Source organism: Rhinolophus ferrumequinum, chromosome 22 (genome assembly GCF_004115265.2).
Source record: "Rhinolophus ferrumequinum isolate MPI-CBG mRhiFer1 chromosome 22, mRhiFer1_v1.p, whole genome shotgun sequence".
NCBI classification, from domain to species: Eukaryota; Metazoa; Chordata; class Mammalia; order Chiroptera; family Rhinolophidae; genus Rhinolophus; species Rhinolophus ferrumequinum.
The window spans coordinates 9,370,098-9,389,289 of NC_046305.1; the positions used below are offsets into that span (position 1 = coordinate 9,370,098).

The 19,192-nt window shown below is 46.7% G+C and overlaps 1 protein-coding gene across 2 annotated transcripts in view; it reads left to right on the forward strand.

Annotated features, from left to right (window-relative positions):
• The first annotated feature begins 10,409 nt into the window (after positions 1 to 10,409).
• Positions 10,410 to 19,192, forward strand: part of TNN (tenascin N) — a 45,716-nt gene continuing 36,933 nt past the window's right edge. For both annotated transcript variants that reach the window (XM_033093142.1, XM_033093141.1), the window contains exons 1-3: positions 10,410 to 10,475; positions 16,893 to 17,334; positions 18,675 to 19,049. In XM_033093142.1, coding sequence (XP_032949033.1) covers positions 16,929 to 17,334; positions 18,675 to 19,049 — 781 coding nt within the window. In that variant the 5' untranslated portion in view covers positions 10,410 to 10,475; positions 16,893 to 16,928. The remainder of the gene's footprint in view (positions 10,476 to 16,892; positions 17,335 to 18,674; positions 19,050 to 19,192) is intronic.

The following is a 19,192-nucleotide window of genomic DNA, read 5'->3' on the forward strand; positions in this document are numbered from 1 at the left end:
ATGTGACCTGCCGAGGGAGAGGCCACATGGCAGGGCCCCAGGTGTCCTGTAGGAACTAGGACTCTCAGCCATACAAACTCAAGGAAATGAATCATGCCCACAACCTGACTGAGCCTGGAAATAGATTCTTCCCCAGTCAGGCGTCCAGGTGAGAACACAGCCCAGCCAACGCTTGATTGCAGCCTGTGAGACCCTGAGCAGAGGACCCAGTGAAGCCAGACCTGGACTCCTGGTCCCCAGAAACTATGAGATAATAAATGTGTGTTGTTTTAAGCCACTGTCTTTGTGGCAGTTTGTTATGCAGCAAGAAAAACTAATGCAAGAACGGAGAAAAGCATAATATTGATAGAAATAAACCAAGTTGCAGCCAGATCGATATACAATAATATATATTGTACCATTTACGTAAATCTTAAAAGCATAAGAAGAAATTCTGTATACTGCTTAGGCTTGATGTATACATATATGTAATAAAAGTATAAAGACATGCATCGCAGTGATAGTCCCAATTTCAGGAAAGTGTTTTTCTCTTGGAGGGAGAGGAATATGATCAGAGAGCCATATGCAGGGACTTTAACAGTATTTGTAGTGTCTAATTCCTAAGTTGGGTAGACATACCAGAGAGTTGATAATACTTTTCTCTAAGCCTTTTGTATATCTGAAACATTCCATAACTCACAAAAACGTCTGTCTTGAGCTTTAGGCTCCAGTGGGGATGACATTGTGTTAATAAGGAAGTTTGCCCGCTTTTTGCCCACTGAAATTGGCAAGAGGGAATGAGAGAAAGAAGAGTCTGTCAGATCGAGCTGGGGATGGATATGGGGTAACCGAGATGGAAGGAGATAGGAGGAGAGAGGGCCAGAGGGATGACAGTCTGCAGAAATGCCCCGTGGGAACCCTGTCTCTCAGTCATTGGGGAGCCACCCATACGCTCATCTTGCCGAGACCACAGATGGCCTCAAGGGGTGACCTCAGCAGTTCCACAATAAGACCTTATCATTATGCGTAGCTTTGTCTACATGCAATGGAACAGTGACCACACAGCAGCCTTGCTACAATCCTACACGCTTAGAAAACAGTAATTAAAACAAAAATCCAAAATGTTGACAGTTAGGCTATTAGGGAGAATCAAAATGGTGTAAAACAAAACCCCACAAACGCCTGGCCTGCCTGCCCTTTGGAAGAACATTTGAGATGGGAGGCTCTGACTCAGAAGGTAAAGCAAATAATTGGATTTTCCTATCATTTTTTTTTTTTTAACCAGTTAGTCATTTACAGGGAGCGACAGTGGCGTCTTTCTTCTCTTTGCTTTACAGCCATGAAGGTTGGGAGATGTTATGATACCTTGGTAGTGTAAAGGAACCTCTCTAATTCCCAGAAGGACTGAGAGAAGAATTTCCAGTGATGTGCTGGTAATGTTTAACGGCTGGCTCTTCTTTGATTTTTATGGTATAAATATTCTCACAGTGGCTGGTTTTTAAGCTACCAGTGGACCGTCACTGAGTGCTGAGCTGGGAAGAGGCAGGGAGAAATGTGCATAACCAGCTCTTGAAAACTCATACATGCTGCTTCAACAGACACCCGAGATTCCCTTTCTACCAGGGTTTTGGGGAGCCCTGGCTGGAGGTCTCAGCCAGGGAGGATGACCCCTGTATCCATGGCCTCTCCTGGCTCCCTCTCAGTCCAGGAGGCTGAGATTTCACTATTCCACTTAGAATGTAACAGTACTTCCTTCATAGCCAAACATTTTCAGAGGATAAGAATATATTAAACACCTTAACCAAAACTCTATTCCTTTTTTAGGAAAGAAATAGAGATGAGTTGTCCTCCCTGAAGAAGCCAGGGATTGAGTGCTGGTGGAGTGCAACTTGTGTACAGCTCTCCACATCATCAGCACCCTAGAGGGCAGGTCTCCTTGCAGAGCTCAGGGAAGCTTCCCCTGGGGCTAAGTTTGGAAACTCCCCTTGCAGAATTTCAAATCCCTGGGTCATTGTGCTCAGTTTTAGAGTGCCCTGAAAGTTTTGCAGTCTGAAGAGCATTTCTGTGAAAAGTCAGGAGGTCCCTATGGGGTAGAATGATTTGAGTACAAGTAACATAGCACTCTAACCCAGTTGGCTTAATTAAATAATGAAGCGATCTATTATCCCAGATAATGAAAAATCCCAACATTGGTTAATTCCAGGGTTCAAGAATGTCATAAAGGACCCAGATTCCTCCCATATTTCTGCTTTGTCATCCTTTGTCCTGTTTAGCTTCCCTCATGGTTATAAGATGCCTACCATATTCCAGGCAAGCATGGCAACAGCCATTGGAAGGAGAAGAACCAACTCTTCTGACAGAGGAAAACTTCCCAGAAGCCCCATTTGACAGAAGTGGGTCAGATATCTTTTCCTAAATCAAGTCATGTCAGAGACTGCAAATTACTATGATTAGCTTAGAATAAGTCAGGATTTAACCATGAGTTACGTGGGGTAGAGCTAAACACCCAGACAAAATTGTGGTCCTGCTTGGTACACAACTGTGGTCCTAGGAATTCTGCTACTATCCTGATCCTAAGACTGTTGACTTATGCAGGTCAGTTTGGTCCTTTTGGCTGATCAGAGAGATTCACTTGAATCACACAAATCAACTTGATTAGAAAAAAATTATGCTATGTCTTTTAAATTGATTAACCTCAAGATCAGTTTATTTAAAAAGTGTATTTGTTAATGACCTACTGGGAACCTGGCACTTAAAAGTCACAACTATTAGACAGTGGACCCACTGGTGTGTAGACATGGACAGTTGGACTTAGAGATCCTAATTAGCTGACAGAATAAGTAAAAATTTTTTCCAGGTGAACAAAAGTAAATACTTAAAAAAAATACATGCCTGTGATTTTCAACAAGGGTGCCAAGACAATTCAATGGGGGAAAAATTAGTCTTTCCAACAAATGGTGCTGGGACAACTGGATATCCACATGCAAAAAAAGGGAATTGGACCATTATCTCACACCATATACCAAAATTAACTCAAAATTGATCAATGACCTAAGAGCTAAAACTATAAAAAACTTAGAAGAAAACTTGTAAATCTCATGACCTTGGATTGATCAATGGCTTCTTTTATGACACCTGAAGCATGAGCAACAAAAGGAATAAATTTGACTTCATCAAAATGAAAAAAATGTATGCTTCAAAGGTGCTATTCAGAAAGTGAAAAGACAATCCAAAAAATAGGAGAAAAGATTTGCAAATCATGCATTTATTAAGAGTCTAGTATCCAGAATATATAAAGAACTCTTACAACTCAACAATAAAAATACAGATAATCCAATTAAAAAATGAGCAAAGGACTTGAATAGACATTTCTCCAAAGAAGATATACAAATGGCCAATAAGCACATGAAATGATGCTCACTCAACATCATTAATCATTAATGAAGTACAAATAAAAAACTCAACATAATACGTCGCATCCACTAGGATGATATAACAAGAAAAAAGACAACAACAAGTGTTGGGAGAGGACGTGAAGAAATCAGAACCCTTATACATGCTGATGGGCATGCAAAATGTAGCCACTTTGGAAAATCATTTGACAGTTCCTCAAAAAGTTAAACATAATGGATAAACAAAATATGCTACACCCATACGATGGAATATTATTTGGCCACGAAAAGGAGTGAAGTAGTGATACATGCTACAACAGGGATGAAGCTTAAAAGTGCTATGTTATATGAATAAGCCAGTCACAAAAGGTCATATTTTTTATAATATGATTCCATTCGTATGAAATGTCCAGAATAGGCAAATTCAGATGCAGCAAATAAATTAGTGATTGTCACAGGCCAGGGGAGGGGGAAGTGGGAAGCGATTTTTATGGGTGTGGGGTTTGTTCTTGGGTTGAAGAAAATGTTCTCAAAGTAAATAATGGTAATGCCTGAACAACCTTGTGAATATACGAATATACTAAGAACCACTGAATTGCATGCTTTGAAAGGATGAGTTCTATGGTATGTAGATTATATCCCAATAAAAATATTTTTTATGACTATCTCAGGCCTTGGGGGGGAATAGGACCAAAAAAAAAAAAAATCAGTGGGCTAATAAATGCTTAGTTTGCAAAATTTATAAAACCTTTATCATTCTGAAATTGACACATTCCATTTTATCTCCTCCTACCGACCTCCTTGGTCCAAATGGCTTACTGTGGGCCAGTGCTTCTCAACCCTGGCTGCACATTTTAGAATCACCATAGGAGCTGTCAGAAATATGATGCCCTTGGCCTGATCCATGGCTAGCTAAATCGGAGTCTCTGATTCCCATTTTCCCAAACACTGCCATCTTATTTTATTAAAACCTCCCGGGTCATTCACCATATGCTGTCAAGACTGAGAAATTAAAGAGTAGACAAGATCTGGGCAGCACTGGCTCATATTATGAGGTGGTCCTTTAGCTAAGTCTCCCCCCCCCTTAAGTCATGTTTATTGAGATATAATTTATATACATTAAAATTTACCCTTGTAATGTATATGGTTCAATGAATTTTGACAAACGTGTACAGTCTTATGACAAGCAGCACAATCAAAATATAGAAGAACATTTATTTCCATTACTCCCCCAGTGCCTTTGCGTCCCTTTGAAATCAGTCCTTTCCCCCCTGTATTAGATGCACATACTAGAATACTATGCAACATTAAAAAGCATGTCCATGAAAACACATATAAAAAAAATTACTACATAAAGTTTAGAGCAAAGAGCAGAAAAAAAAATCTCTATATAATATAATCTTAATTGTTTAATCTTTTTTTAATACATGCACACAGATATATACATCTTTCCATATATGAATACATTTGTAGAAGAAAAATCTGGTTACTCTGGTGTGGGAATTACAGGAAATGTTAATTTTCTTCTTTATATTTTTCTTCATGTTCTAGTTAGTCTACAAGTTACTTTTGTAATGAAAATAATAATGATATCTACCCAACAGCACTCTGTGGGCAAATGATGCACGAAGAACCTCCTAAGGACCAAACTGCCATCCCGTCCGAAGTTCCAGGCTGCAAACCCAGCCCTCTGGTCCCACACACTTCAGGTCATGGCTCTTAGCAACTGTTAGCGCCAAAATAGATTAATAAGAAGATACTGATTTCTACTGAGACGGGTATCAAAAAGTATTGAGCCAAGAGAAGAAAATATTGACGGAAGAAGAATCAAGGTCTTTCGTGGCCTTGAAGGGAGTAAGAAACCTTCCTCTTGGCCGAATGCTATGTTCTGTTGTCTAGTTTTTCAGGCACTTGCTCATTTAAAGTCAAAGAGGGCGCATCCCTGTAAGCTCTATTAGAGGTTTGAATTCAGAATCTACCCTAAAGGGAAGATGACCCTATGAGTATAGAATGTATATAATTTATAGCAGAGCGAGTGAGCTGAGACAAGATCTCGACAGTGGAGGTCTGTTTAAGTTTGGTTTCAGTTCCTTTAGATTCAGCAGAATCCTAATTAAAGAAACTAAGACATACCTTCCGACCAGCTCATATAGACCCAAACCAGCTGAGACGAGCTCCAGGTCACCACACTAGACATGCGGATTCAGGCTTCTTCAGAGCCAGCATATCGGTCTGTTGGGTTTGGGGTGATTTCTTAGGACAAATAAATTGGAGATGACGGCAGTTGGAATGCTCTTTCCTACATTTTTCTCAAATACAAGAAGATGATATAATAATAACATGTTGGTCGAACCATCCTATGAACCAGTAACTTTGTTTTTTTTTTTTTTTTTTTTCCAGGTTGTTCTGGAATGGGTTACAGGACGACATAATGGGTTGAAATTAGTTTCAAGTTAAATTATTCCCTTAGTTTGGGTATAGGCTATGTATCATTTTTCCGTTGTTGCATAGCAAAGCCCTCCAAAATACAGCGACTTAAAACAATTACTTATTTGCTCATAATTCTGTGGGTTGGCAGTTTGGGCTAGACTGGGCTGGGATGACTCACACAGCATCTGCTGGGCTCACTCATGTCGGGGCTTCGGCTAGGATGGCCAGGCCTCTTGCTCCGTGGGCTCATTCATTCTCCAGAAGGCGCTTGTCTTCCAAGAGGGTGAGAGCAGAAGCTGCAAGGCCACTGCAGACCCCAACTCAGACTCACAGTGTCACCTTCAGTCACATTCTATCGGGCAAAAGAAGTCACAAAAGTTGGCCAAGTTCAAGTAGTGGGGCAAATAAACTTACCCTTTTGGGGGGAGGACTTGTAATTGTTCTGCAAGTCTGACATGGTTGTGAAATAAAAAGGTTTTGTTTCCGTGTTTTTAAGGAATGAGCACGGTCTCTCTCCCTTCTGCTCTTGTACTTCCCCCTGGCTGGGAGATGGCCCTGCAGAGTGGTGACAATGTGCTCTACCAGCTCCGGACCTCCTTCTTCTACTGTCATGTGAGAGAAATCATGTTCTGTCTTGTTGGGCTACTGCATGGGGGTGGGGGGGGGGTCTCGCAACATGTCCTGCCCCTCACTAATTTAGGCTGCAGGAAGGTGGCTTCTAAGGAGCCTGTGACATTGGTTTACTTACACCTATTTAGGGTCTGGAAGGTGGAGTAATGGAGAGAGTTGGCGAAGTCCACTCATTTGGGGAGAAAAATGGAAAGGAAATGAAGAATAGAAGAGCAGTTTGAGGTGCCAAGGGAAAAGCATCCAGCCTAAGAGAAAGCTTATGAGTTTATTTGAGCTAAACTGATGACAATTGCCAGGAAACCAAGTCTCAATGGATTGAGAAAATGCTCTGCAAAATGATGGTTTGCAGCTTATTTTATACGTAGAGTCAAAGGAGGAGTGTTACATGAAATCCACTGGTGGTAGATTAAGGGGGTGGGAGAAAGCAAAGCGGGGAAATCTCTGGCATTGGATAAAAGTAAATTGGAGAAACAGGCACTTATTTTACATAGGTGAGTACGGGATAGTTAATAGTATATTACAGCACATAGAGATGGCAACCAGAATAATAATGAGGGATTCTGTAATTTCCTGCTCTGGTGCAAGAAAAGGGATTAGTGACATTCCAAGGATGTTATCTTAGGTGTAAAAGGACAACAGACAGACTCACTTAAAGCAAAGCTTGACCTTTGTCAAGGAAGCTACAGGCTAAAGATGTGACTTCCTGCCATAGCCCACCCTAGTTAGGAACTTTTATGTTCACGCCATCCTATGTGGTTATTTTCAGTCTCCTGAGCTTGTCAGGTTTAACCTGTGACCCCCTTCTCCGTCCACAGAGGAAACAGCAGGATCCTAGGAGCCTCTTGGGGAGACTTTGCTATTTACGAAGTAAAGAAAAATAGGTTCAAGGGAAAAGAGAAATGTTTCGGGGCTGGGGGGCATTCTGGTGAGCCCCACCTCACACCACAGTGGCCACCTCTGTGCAGAGCCGGCTTCGATGCCAGGGGCAGATAGCAGGACTGTTTGTGGTTGTAAGTAAGAAAGGGCAGAGAACTGTGGACCCATCCTGATTGAAGTGGAGATTATCAAGGCCTACCGTATACAAGAAGACTAAAACATGATGATCACAATTGCGACAATAATGGCAGCTAACATTTACTGCCTCCTCACTGTGCCCGTGGGACTAGTCGAAATTCTTACGTGTATCAACTCCTGGAATCCTCACCATAACCATATTGATATGGGAGAGTCCCCTCACTATAGAGACTTTATGTTCCCTTTTTCCTTGGATCTCTGGTCTTCTTGAAAACTTTCTTTTCCTTCTTTGCCTTTTAGTGATTCTGCTTACCACACATTTACTACGCATACCATTTCAGTGCTTCCATTTGCTTCACCCCAGTGCTGGCCCTGTGACTTGGGAGAGGTTTTGCATCTCTATGGGATCCACTCTTGGCTCCAACTTAAATCTGCATAACATATGTGTAGGGACAAAAGGAGTCAGTCAGGCTCCCTGCCCGAAGCTGACTCGGTGGCCCGCAGTGGCGCCCGCTGGTTCCCTAAGATGGAATGATGCGCCTCCGCTGACCATCCTGAAGATGTCACTGTATACGCTTACGTCAGCATCTTGGCTGTGAGCCACTGTTGTCTCCGTACAGTATAAAAAGGTCTGGCCATTTGACAAGGTTGGCTGTGCTGGCTGTGCTCAGAAAACCTGGCTGTGCCCAGGGCTGCGCCCAGAGATGAGGCGGGTGGTACCCTGACAAGGCTGGCTGTGCCCAGAAAGCTAGTGCATAAAGCATGTCTACTCTGCCTCTGGCTCCACGCATCTTCCAGCTCCCAGAGTCACGGACACGTTACACCAGGGCCACCACCCACTCAGACCATATGCAACAGGGGGGAAATGATACGGGCCAGGCGAGTAGCCCTTCCCCGCCACTAAAAAACTTGAAGTTTTCTTTCCGATAGAGATTTGATCCTGAAATTTGTGATTTATACTTACTGATTGTTATCATTGAAGCCTAATGTTCTTTCCAACCCATCCTGGGCCCAGCTTCTGGACAATTGACGCCGCCTGAGTGACCAGCTGAATGGCCACAGGCTCCATAAGAGCTGACGGATGTTCCATCACGTAGCCACCCCGCATCAATAGCTTTGATCTCTCCTCTTGAAGAAATTTATTAATTAAAATCTATTTTTCCTCATTCAGGAGCCTTGGGGATACAGATGGTACCCCAGCAAGATTACCACTCCCAACCAAAGAAGCCAACACGGTCTTCCAGGCAGATCTCGAGACCCCTTCTTCTCATCTAAGATCAGATAGGGCGAGAGGTCTGTGAATCCCCTAATAGGTAGGGACAGCTCTACGCCCCTGTCCAGCAGGAAACAGATTTAGAAGAAAAGACCTCCTGTCCCTCAACTGCCCATAAAGATATTATGGGGGTGACATCTCTCCAGGGAAAAGCAAGGCAGGCAGTTAGAGACAGGCATTGGGTCTCTGCATTCCTGCATGTCCACCACAACCCACAGATGCGACTGCCCGGAAGACCTCCCGTCTCTGTCCAAAACTTCCCCTTTTCATTGTAATTATCTACCCCTATGAGGAACAAATGGATACGAAATACCCAACGAGATGAAACCGGTCACTCACACCTGTGCAGCAGAGGCCACAACGACCTTCATTTCTCCTGGGCCTCATTATACCATCGTTGTAATATCATACATATGCCCGGAAGTTCATTATCATAGATTGAATTCTGGGAAAGAACATGCACAGTCTAAAAAGAAGAGATAATAGCCTCTGGTCAATCACAGGTGTCAATCAAGTGGCCCCACGCCCAGAGAGGAACAGCCATCCTGGAAAACCACCGAGTCCTCGCCTTTGAGCCCCTTTCGCTGGGCCCACTCCAAACCCTTTGGAGTGTACTTTTTCTTCTCATACATTGCTCTTTCACTACTTTACCTCGTTCAATTCTTTGCTCGAGACTCCAAGAACCTGGACACAGCGCCGAAGAGGCCCACTCTCCGGTAACAATATCATTCCTCTTTTAGAGATGAGTAAACTGAGGCATAAATAAGTTAAGTCAAAGGTCATATGCAAGCAGCAGACACAGGCATTCTGGCTGTGGGCGCACCTCACATTCTGGGGTCCCCTCCTTGATCCCCCATCTCTCCTGTCCTCTCCCTTGTCCTTTCCCTCCAACAGCCCTCCATGCCTACGTGTACTGAAAACACGTAGGTCCTTCCACAGGTCACAGGTCTGCACTGCGGGCAGGGCAGGCGAGGGCTGGAGGGTCGAGAGAACAGAAAGTGTCTTCATGACCCCATGGGAAAACTCACAGAAAGGATAAAGGTCTGTCCATCTGATGGCAAAAGACACAGGTGTGAAAGGGGCACCGCTATGCTTTCCTGGTGACGGGTCTCCTGCTGGCTGGCCTATGGGAGAGCTCCGGGAGGGGGTCCGGGAAGGCTGTGGCATTGAAGGCCCTGGGTCTGCATTTTTTGCTCTCAGCTGTCCTCAGTGCCCTGCCACTCATCGCTGGAGCTGGTGGGGGTGGGGGTGGGGGGTGTCGGGGTGTGGGAGGGGTGGTCACAGGATGTTCTGTGCCGGAGGGTCTCTGCTCATTTCCTTCTGTGCTGAAGGTCTTCCCCTATTTTAAAAGTGGTAGACAATAAATCCCAGAGCGTCTGCAACCAACAAAAGAGAAAGAGACTTTAGAAATGCACTTTTAAACCCCAAGACCCAGCTCCCGGCCAGGAGACAGGCAAGCTCTTTTAATAACCTTATTTGGATGTACTTAAATGGAAAAAGGCTCCAGTATTTTCAGCTGCTGCATAAGCGACGTAAAAAAGAAGGAAGAATTGTGTATTTTCCCCCCTTTTCGATAGAAAAAGGAGTTGCTCATCACCTCGTAACTGAGTGCCATGCCAGCAGAGGGGGCAATACCAATCTCTGTGCTCCACCCCCTGGCCTCGCTGGTATTTAAACCCAGGGGGCTGAGGAGAGGAGAGGACGGGAGCCTTGTCCGGGTGGAGGAAGCTCAGAAGTGGTGCCCAGCGGCCGCCCAGGTAAGTGCTCTGGTTTCCCAAGGCTTTCCCTGTGAGAGGAGGAAGTTGGCCAGGTTCCCAGCAGGAGCATCCAGCTGTGGAACTAGCCTCCCCGGCTCATCCGTGGTGGGTGGAAGCCAGCTTGGACACATTCAGGTAATGTGTGCTTAGCAGTGTAGGCGGTCCCAGCGCGGGACTACGTGTTTCCCTGAAAATAAGACGGAGCCGGACACGTCAGCTCTAATGCATCTTTTGGAGCAAAAATTAATATAAGAGCTGGTATATTTTATATTATATTATATTTTATTATATTATAATATTATATAATATTTATTATATTAACCCCCGGTCTTATTTTATTATAATAAATAATTTATTATTTATTATTTATTATAATAAAATAAGACCGAGTCATATTAATTTTTGCTCCAAAAGATGCATTAGGGCTGATTGTCCGGCTCCGTCTCATTTTTGGGGAAACATGGTAGGAGCAGTCAAATGCAGTCTGTGTTACACTCTGGGGACATTTCCACCAGGAGCAATAAATAGAGGTTTGTACCAGATGTTTCCTCTTAAGTCTTGCATGTTCTCTTCTTTATTTTTTTTTCTGGCTTCGTTCCAATGTCAAAGGTTGTTTTTTTGTTTGGTTGGGTTTTTTTTCTTTTTTTGTAATTTATCTGTTATATTTCACTTTAAAAAAATCCTAAAATAGAAATTTGATTTTAATTGTGATTAGGAAACTACTATTATAACTTTCCCCTTCTCTAGATTTTGTATATACCAATTAAGATGATGTTTTCAATGGACTTAAAGAGCTTTGAAGTTATTCAAATATTCAATTTTATAGGTTTTGATTCTTATTTGTAAGAGGACCACATCTTTTCCCAAAAATCCTCATGCTGTTACCCTCACAATGCCTCAAAGAAGACATTTCGAAACATGTCAAGACATGATATGGCGAACTGATTTTTGGAGGTCTTATTATTTATCTATTTTTGCAGTTGGGAGAGAACTGGGGAGAGGAGAAAGAATGAGTGAGGACAATCTCTTCAAAGTGTAAAACTTGAATCGCTTCTGTTAGCATTAAAAAAAGAACAAGTCCGACGATGAAAGTAACAAACTACACACATCTGGACATCCGAGAGCCAGGATGCCTAAAGTCCAGGGGTCCTTAGGGAAGCCGGAGCCATCAGCAAGGTATCAGGTGACACCTGGTCAGCCAGGACTATAGACTGGTGGCTGTCAGAGCACAGGATCTGCATGGAAAGGATCAGTGCTTTTTGGCATTTGGGCATTTGTTGGGCTAATGCCCGGTAACAGTTGGGAGAAGGGACTTCGGAAGGAATAGAGAGCAGCTACAACAGTTTCAGTGTTCCCAAGGAGGAGGGAAAAATAAACAACATACCTAACTTTCTTTTATGCATTTCGAGCCCTGCTGTGTCCCCCAGGTTGCGGGGTGCAGCTGGCTCTTGAAGGAGGGGAAATAGGACAGGAGGAATTGATGTGACTGTGTCCATTTGTGCCCTTGCAGTCCCACAAAAGCACCAGGGAGGTCTTTTTGTTAGGAAGGGATTCATGACTGCGGTAAATTGAACATCTTTGCCTGGCTCAGGAAGAGCTTTAAAAGCGCTCAGCATGCACAGAGGCAGGCCCGTGATAGGTGCTTAAAAACGGGAGCCACCATTGCCATCATCTGTTTGAGCCTTTGCAAGGTGGACCAAGATTCAGTCGACAGCACAAAACTGCCACACCCGCCTGTGGCCCCCATGAAAAGGTGGCAGAGTGCAGAGGCTGGGTCAGGGACGCCATCCTTTATCTTTGCCAGCCTCTGGTGTGGGGGCAGACTTGATGGAAAGAGTTCTTCAAGAAAAGGGGTGTCACACAGCCTTGTGAGAGTCATCTGCAAGGATCTCTCGGGCACTCACTGGGTGTATTCCACTGAAGTGGGGAGTAGGGGGACAGAGTGATTCCTGGAATGTGACCAGATTAGTAACACCACATAAAACCAATTTTTCATTCTTACCCAGTCCTATGTGGAATGCCTGTGCAGAGTTAAGTGTCACAGGGATGAGACATAAAAATGTTCATATATGTCCTGGGTTTGCCTGCACAGTGACCTAGCAGAAACAGTGCCACCTTGGGCATTGTACATGCTTGCCTTCCTTCATAGTTCAGTGGTGTCCACCCTGTCATTTGGGAACAGAGTATCTTTTTAAGTGACTCCACTGGAAATCCATGATAATGCAGTTTTCCTAAAACCCAAAGCAGTGCTTTCATTTGCTTGTGGTTAACTGAAAGGGCAGGATGAGGTAATGAGGGAACCAGAGAAAACCCTGACTTAAGCAGAAGGATCTCTAACGGCAGCTGAGAAATTGGCTGCCGCTCTCTTTGCTACAAACAGTACATTTTATTCCTGACCATGGTGTGTGTCCTCCTTTGGAAAAAAATGAGGTAACCTGGAGACTGTCGACCGTAGGATTGGAGAGGACCATCCAGGACTCAGAGTCTGCCCCTCTCCTCTGGCCAGGGCGTAGTCGATGTCTGCCCCTAGAGAGAGAAGTCGGTCTGTGCTGTGCTTCCTAGAAAGGGAAGTCTCCAGCCTCTCAGGATTTAACCTCCCTATGGGAAAAACACCAGTTTATCTTTCCAGGGATCATGCTTGCCACTGCTCAGAGGCAGTGCAGGCATAGGACTTAATTATGGGGGAATTCATGTTTAACTGAGCACCTACTATGCCTTGGGTTTCCTTTATTTTCGGAAGAACCCTCTCTCAACTACTTCAGGAAAGAGGACATTTGGTCTCTTTTTTTCCACATGTAGTAATCTTCTCGTTGGATTTTCTCATTTGAGGCAGGACACATAGCAGAGAGAGGATGAACACAAACATGGGGAATGGACTGAGCTGGTGTTTCATCCCAGCTCTGCTGCTCATTAGCTGTGTGTCCTGGGGCAAGGTACTTAACCTCTCTGGGCATCTATAACAAAGTGATATCAATGGACTCTCAGGATTTTGTGGATTAAATGAGAATAATATTCTTAAAGTGTTTGGCACAGATGCTAAAAACCCAGTGGCGATTGTAGTTTAATACACCCAATATTCCTTTGGCCACCAGGCCTGTGCTATGAGGCTGGGGGTACAGAGGGGACCCACACAATCATGACCACTGCCATCCCTGAGCGTGCAGGGTTGTCTGGGCTAGGAACTCACATACAAACTCGGGAGCTGTCAGTGTTTGGCTGGAAATTAAAGCCACCCAGGTAGATGTGGCCACCTAGGAAGAACAAATAGACCCCAGACGTAGAGTCCTGTGTGTGTCTCAGGCAGAATCAGAGGGACTGTCCATCTGGCCCATCGTCAGCAGCACACACCTCAAAGAGCCGTTCTTGAAAAAGCAGTTTCAGGCAGCATTTGTCCTGAAGACTCTGCCTCAGCCTCCAGCCATGCACACCACCCACCACCCCTCCTGCAGGCAGAATTAAGGACGTGATCAGTGGACGAGACTGACTCTTGGGGACACCTGAGGTCCCGGTTTCCTGCATGCACATCCCTTGCATGTGAACCCCGTTGGCCTCACCGATTCCCGCAGCATTCGCCCCATTTCCGTGAGAAACGTCCTCAGCAGAGGAACCACCCCATTCGGAACATTATCCTGCATTTTTCTGGGTGAGATTTGTGGCCCTGTGCGCCCCTTCCCACCCTCGTGGTGCCCTGTCTGTGGCCTGCTGTGCGGACAGGACTTGGTGTCCTCATCCCCTTTGTCACGGGCTTACCCAAGGCACGTCCCTCCGCTGCCAACCCGCAGACGGGCGGGGGCGGCTCCTCCGCCGGTCACACTCAGAAGTACTGGCTTGAGGTTCGTCCGCCCCTCTTCTTTCTAGCAACCACTCTGCCCAGGAAAATCTGAGCTCAACATGTGGAATGGGAGTGGCTATAATTAGCAAGGACATCGTGTTATAACTCAAGGACAGGCAACACCGAGGGCTAGTACAAGGGCTTCTGGGGTTTCTCATAGTCTCATAGTCATAGGCTTCAAAAACCAAACCCTGTGATTAGTCTGCTCATTTATTCTGTTCTTTAGACTCCACATATAAGTGAGATCATATGCTATTTGTCTTTCTCCGTCTGACTTATTTCACTTAGCATAATGTTCCCTAGGTCCATCCATATCGTTGCAAACGGTAAGATTGCATTCTTCTTTATGGCCAAGTAATACTCCAATGTATAAATGTACCACCGTTTCTTAACCTACTCATCTACCGATGGGCATTTTGGTTGTTTCCATGTCTTGGCTATTGTGAATAGTGCTGTAATAAACATAGGGGTGTATATATATTTTTTGAATTAGCATTTTGGATTTCTCCGGATAGATACCTAAGAGTGGAATTGCTGGGTCATAAGGTAGTTCCATTTCGTTTTTTGAGATACCTCCATACTGATTTCTATAGTGGCTGCACCAATCTGCAATCCCACCAACAGTGCACAAGCGTTCCCTTTTCCCCACATCCTTGCCAGCACTTGTTGCACTTGTAGTTTGTTGATTTGGTAGGGTATTTGATGGATACTTGTCTTTTTAGGGAGACCACGTCATGGATGGTATAGATGCCTGACCACTGCAGTGTATACCTGAAGCTCAAGCTGAATAATGCTGAACGTCGACTATGATTTTATATATATATATATATGGTCACAGGATGTGGAGTACAGCATAGGGAATGGAGTCAGTGGAATTGTAACACCTATATACGATGTCAGAGGGGTAGTAGATTGGGGGAGGGAGGTTATCACGTTGTGAGGGGTGTAAATGTCTAACTATTACATGGTTTTGTACAAAACAAACACTATGAGATGGGGCTTTGCACAGCCTTGCTGCGGTTTATGACAAGAGTCTGTGACTCTTTTGCATTTGTTCAAAAGGTCTTCAGAAAACCGTCTGCATTCCATTTATGTCTCGGAGAACAGTGAGCCACGGGCTGGGGCCTGGGGCTTGGATGGAAGGATGGGTAGAGGAGGCCGGTCTGCTTGTTTAGCCCTGTTGTTGCCCGAGGAGGGGATTCGGGGCCGTGGAAACACCATGTGCTGTCCTGTATACAGAAGGTGCTTTTGAGATCACTTTCTGTGGTTTTGGGGATGGCAGAGGTGCACAGGGATTAATGGCTCAGTTAGTGGGCGCTGTGCCCAAATCTGAGACTGTGGCCTTGCCCTGTCCGTGCATAACCAGGGATACACTGCTCGATGCCCTGAGCCCCGGTTCCCATCTGGGGAGTACGCAGAGAATATGTGTGGAACTATCACTGGGCTGAACTTCTGAAGACAGCAATTGTGAAATATCAGTCCTTTTATCCTCACTTCCCCCATCCTCTGACAAAAATCTCAAGAGGTTCCAGAGCTTTTCTGGTCACCTGTGGTCTTGGAAGAGAACCCTTTTGGGAAAGGCAGGTCCATCCCAGAATCAGTGCCTCAGTCTCCCATTCAGGCCACATCTTTTCTTTTCACCCATCAGGCCTAGGGCTGGACTCGCAGGTCAGTGGGAGAGCAGGGGACCATCGTTGGCTTTGTGCTTTCCTTCCTCCATTCCCCACCCTCTCTTGCACAGCTGTTGCTGGCTTGCTCCAGTTGCTGACTCAGCCTGACTTAGGGAGATGAGGGGTCGGAAGAGAAGGGGAAAGGTGTTTTCATTTAGCTGGGGCTGTTATAGCTCCCTCTGGTTACCAGATGCCCTGTGGTGGCAGTTGTCCCCAATGCTGGCTCCACCCGCCCCCTCTTGTGGGAACCTTTTGTGGGTTCTTCAGAGAGGACTCCTTGTACCGGTGGGCACCTCCCCCCTGGGGCAGCACACTCCTGCTGAGCTGTGGGGCTGCACCTCAGCTCCGGCCCCCAGATGCCTCCTCTCTGTGGTACTGACTGATGGCAGGACTCGTCCCCACAAACTGTTGGCTGCAGGCCTCTCCCACCGCGGCCGCCCTCCAATGTCTATTACTCAGCCTGTTCCCGGCAAACTGGAGTTCCTCCAGTCCAGGGACAGGCATTGGGCTCTTTCCTGGAAAAGACCCAGTGAAGCAGCTCACACAGGCTCCCCTGTTATTTTTGGTGTTGTCGGGGGGGAGGAGGATATTGGGGTTGTTGTAAAGATGAGGGATGCGGGGGAATCAAAGCCCGGCACACAGTACAAGTCAGTTCTTCTTGCTATTATTACAGGGCAAGGGAGTACAGAATTAGAAGTGCTGAGAAGGGCGTCCCAGTAGTGTGAGCTGTGTGAGCCGAGACACGAATGTACGGTGTGTGAGACAGGAACTAAACATAATAAAAGACCTTGGCAGATAGAGGATGAAATCTTTGTGCTGGGTTTCCAGCTCCCTGTGGGCTCTCAGAATGCATTAAAAATGCTAGTTTCCGTCAGGAAATCGCAGTGGCGGTCTTTGCCTTTTTTCTGGACACAGGTCTCCTGGAAGGGCCTGCTCCCCATCTCTCCAAGGATGGTTCTCCAGGACACGTTCTGCTTCCCTCTGGGGCTCCTGCTTGGTTCTTTCCTCCTGGTGGCCTCTGTCCCGGCCACTCTTGAGCCTCATGGCTGCAGCGACAAGGAGCCACAGGTCACCATCAGCCACATCTACAAGATTGACGTGCCCAAGCCCGCTGTGGTCCAGGTGGAGGCCGACCCTCAGCCCCTCAGTGAGGGTGGGGCCTCGCCCCTGGCCCAGGGGGAGGCTGAGGAACAGAATATCATCTTGAGACACAGCATCCGCCTGCAGACGCCACAGAAGGACTGTGAGCTGGCAGACAGCGTCCAGGACCTCCTGACCCGGGTAAAGAAGCTGGAGGAAGAGATGGCAGAGGTGAAGGAGCAGTGTCACGTCCAGCGTTGCTGCCCAGGCGCTGCCGGTGAGTGCCCCACCTGGTGTGTTCATTCAGCAAACACTGAATGAGCACCTTCTCGTGCCAGGTCTTCTACCAGCCTCAGAAGCACTCCGCGTGTGTGCGTGTCCACCGCTCTGGGTTTTCTCGGGGGTGCCTTATCATTGGCACTAGCTCCAGGGGGCATCTGTAAGCCTGAGCAGGGAGGGTCCTTAAAATGAGTCTGGACTCCTGGGATAATGCTTCCAGACAAGAGTGCTTCCGGGTGCTGTTTTACCTGTGGGTCCAGTCTCTCCTGTAGGGGACAGCAGTAGGGTGGAGAGGAGAGAGCTAGACAGGCCTGGGGACAAGTCCCGGTTCTGCCACTTTTTAGCTCGGTGACTTTGGGCAAGCCAGTGAGGATAATTCTATCAACTAGTCTAGTTCTGAGAACTGAAGACGATATACATAAGATTCCTGGACCATCGTAGATATTCAGCATATTGTTAACGCTTTTATTAGTAATAAAGGACTATAATTTGATTTTACACATAGTGAGCCCCCACCCCATCATCACTTTTTTCATTTTAGCATAAACTGCCCTGGCTGATCCAAATAACAATGAGTGGCCCTTCAGCTACATTGTTATGCCTGAAGGAACTGCTACCGTTAAGAGCACCTCCTATATGTCAGACACAGAACTGGGCACCGGGGACACTGCCAGGAATGAGACAGCATGGAACTGTCCCTGAGGAGTCTCCATGTTAAAAGCGTTTTTTTTTTTAGGGAAAAATGCAGGTGTTCTGAGAAACTGAGGTGTGGCTGGTGAAGGGACAGGGTTCACTGACTCATGCCTCTTGCTGTCTAGGGTCAGAGAGGGGAGCCTGGTTGATCCCTTCTCCCAGCCCTCCCCTCCATGGCTTCCGAGCTATTCCGTAGCTTCTGCAGGTCTACTTTTCCAGACTTCAATGTGAGCTAATTTCCCAAGGACCTGGCTTGCTAGGTCCAGCCCCCTCCAGCCAGGATAAGACAGGCTTGGCCCCTCCTCGATCTCACCTCGGGCCCTTTAAGAGCCGGCCCTGTAAGAGGTCCAGGCTGGGGCAGTTGAGGTGTCTTCATAGAAAGAGGCTAAATGACCACCGTTTAGACGGCGGGGAACCGGGAACTTCACAGGAGCCCTTGGGGTGGGTAGGGAAAGGGAAGGACAGTGCCTGTGGCTTTTCAGGCAGAAAAAGAAGAAATATTTGTAGATTTCCAGGTCAGGGCCTGGCTCAGGTTGGAAGGGGCCGAACCCCTGTTTTCCTCAGGGGCCCCACCCTCCTCCAAAGAAAGAGCCAAGACCTGCAGGGCCTCAACCCCCAGCCTACTCGTCTCCCTCTCCCTGGCAGGTCTGAGCCGCCCCTGCAGCGGCCATGGAACCTTCTCGCCCGAGACCTGCAGCTGCCGCTGCGAGCAGGGCTGGGAGGGCGCTGACTGCGGGCAGCCCGCCTGCCCCGCGGCGTGTAGCGGACACGGGCGCTGCGAGGACGGCCGCTGCCTGTGCGACGAGCCCTACGTGGGGGCCGACTGCGCCCACCCTGCCTGCCCCGGGAACTGCAGCGGCCAGGGCGTGTGCGTGCGTGGCGTCTGCCGGTGCCACGAAGACTTCACGTCCGAGGACTGCAGCGAGCGGCGCTGTCCCAGCGACTGCAGCGGCCACGGCTTCTGCGACACGGGCGAGTGTTACTGCGAGGAGGGCTTCACCGGCTTCGACTGCGCCCAGGGTGAGAGCAGAGATGCGCTTTGGCCCGCCAGCCTCCCTTCTTTCCCGGGACCCGCGGTCCCTACGGCCCCGTTTAACCATCAGTTGCATTTTGTCCTCAGCCCCCTTAGCCCACATCAGAATTCCCTGGAGGGCTTTCTGGGC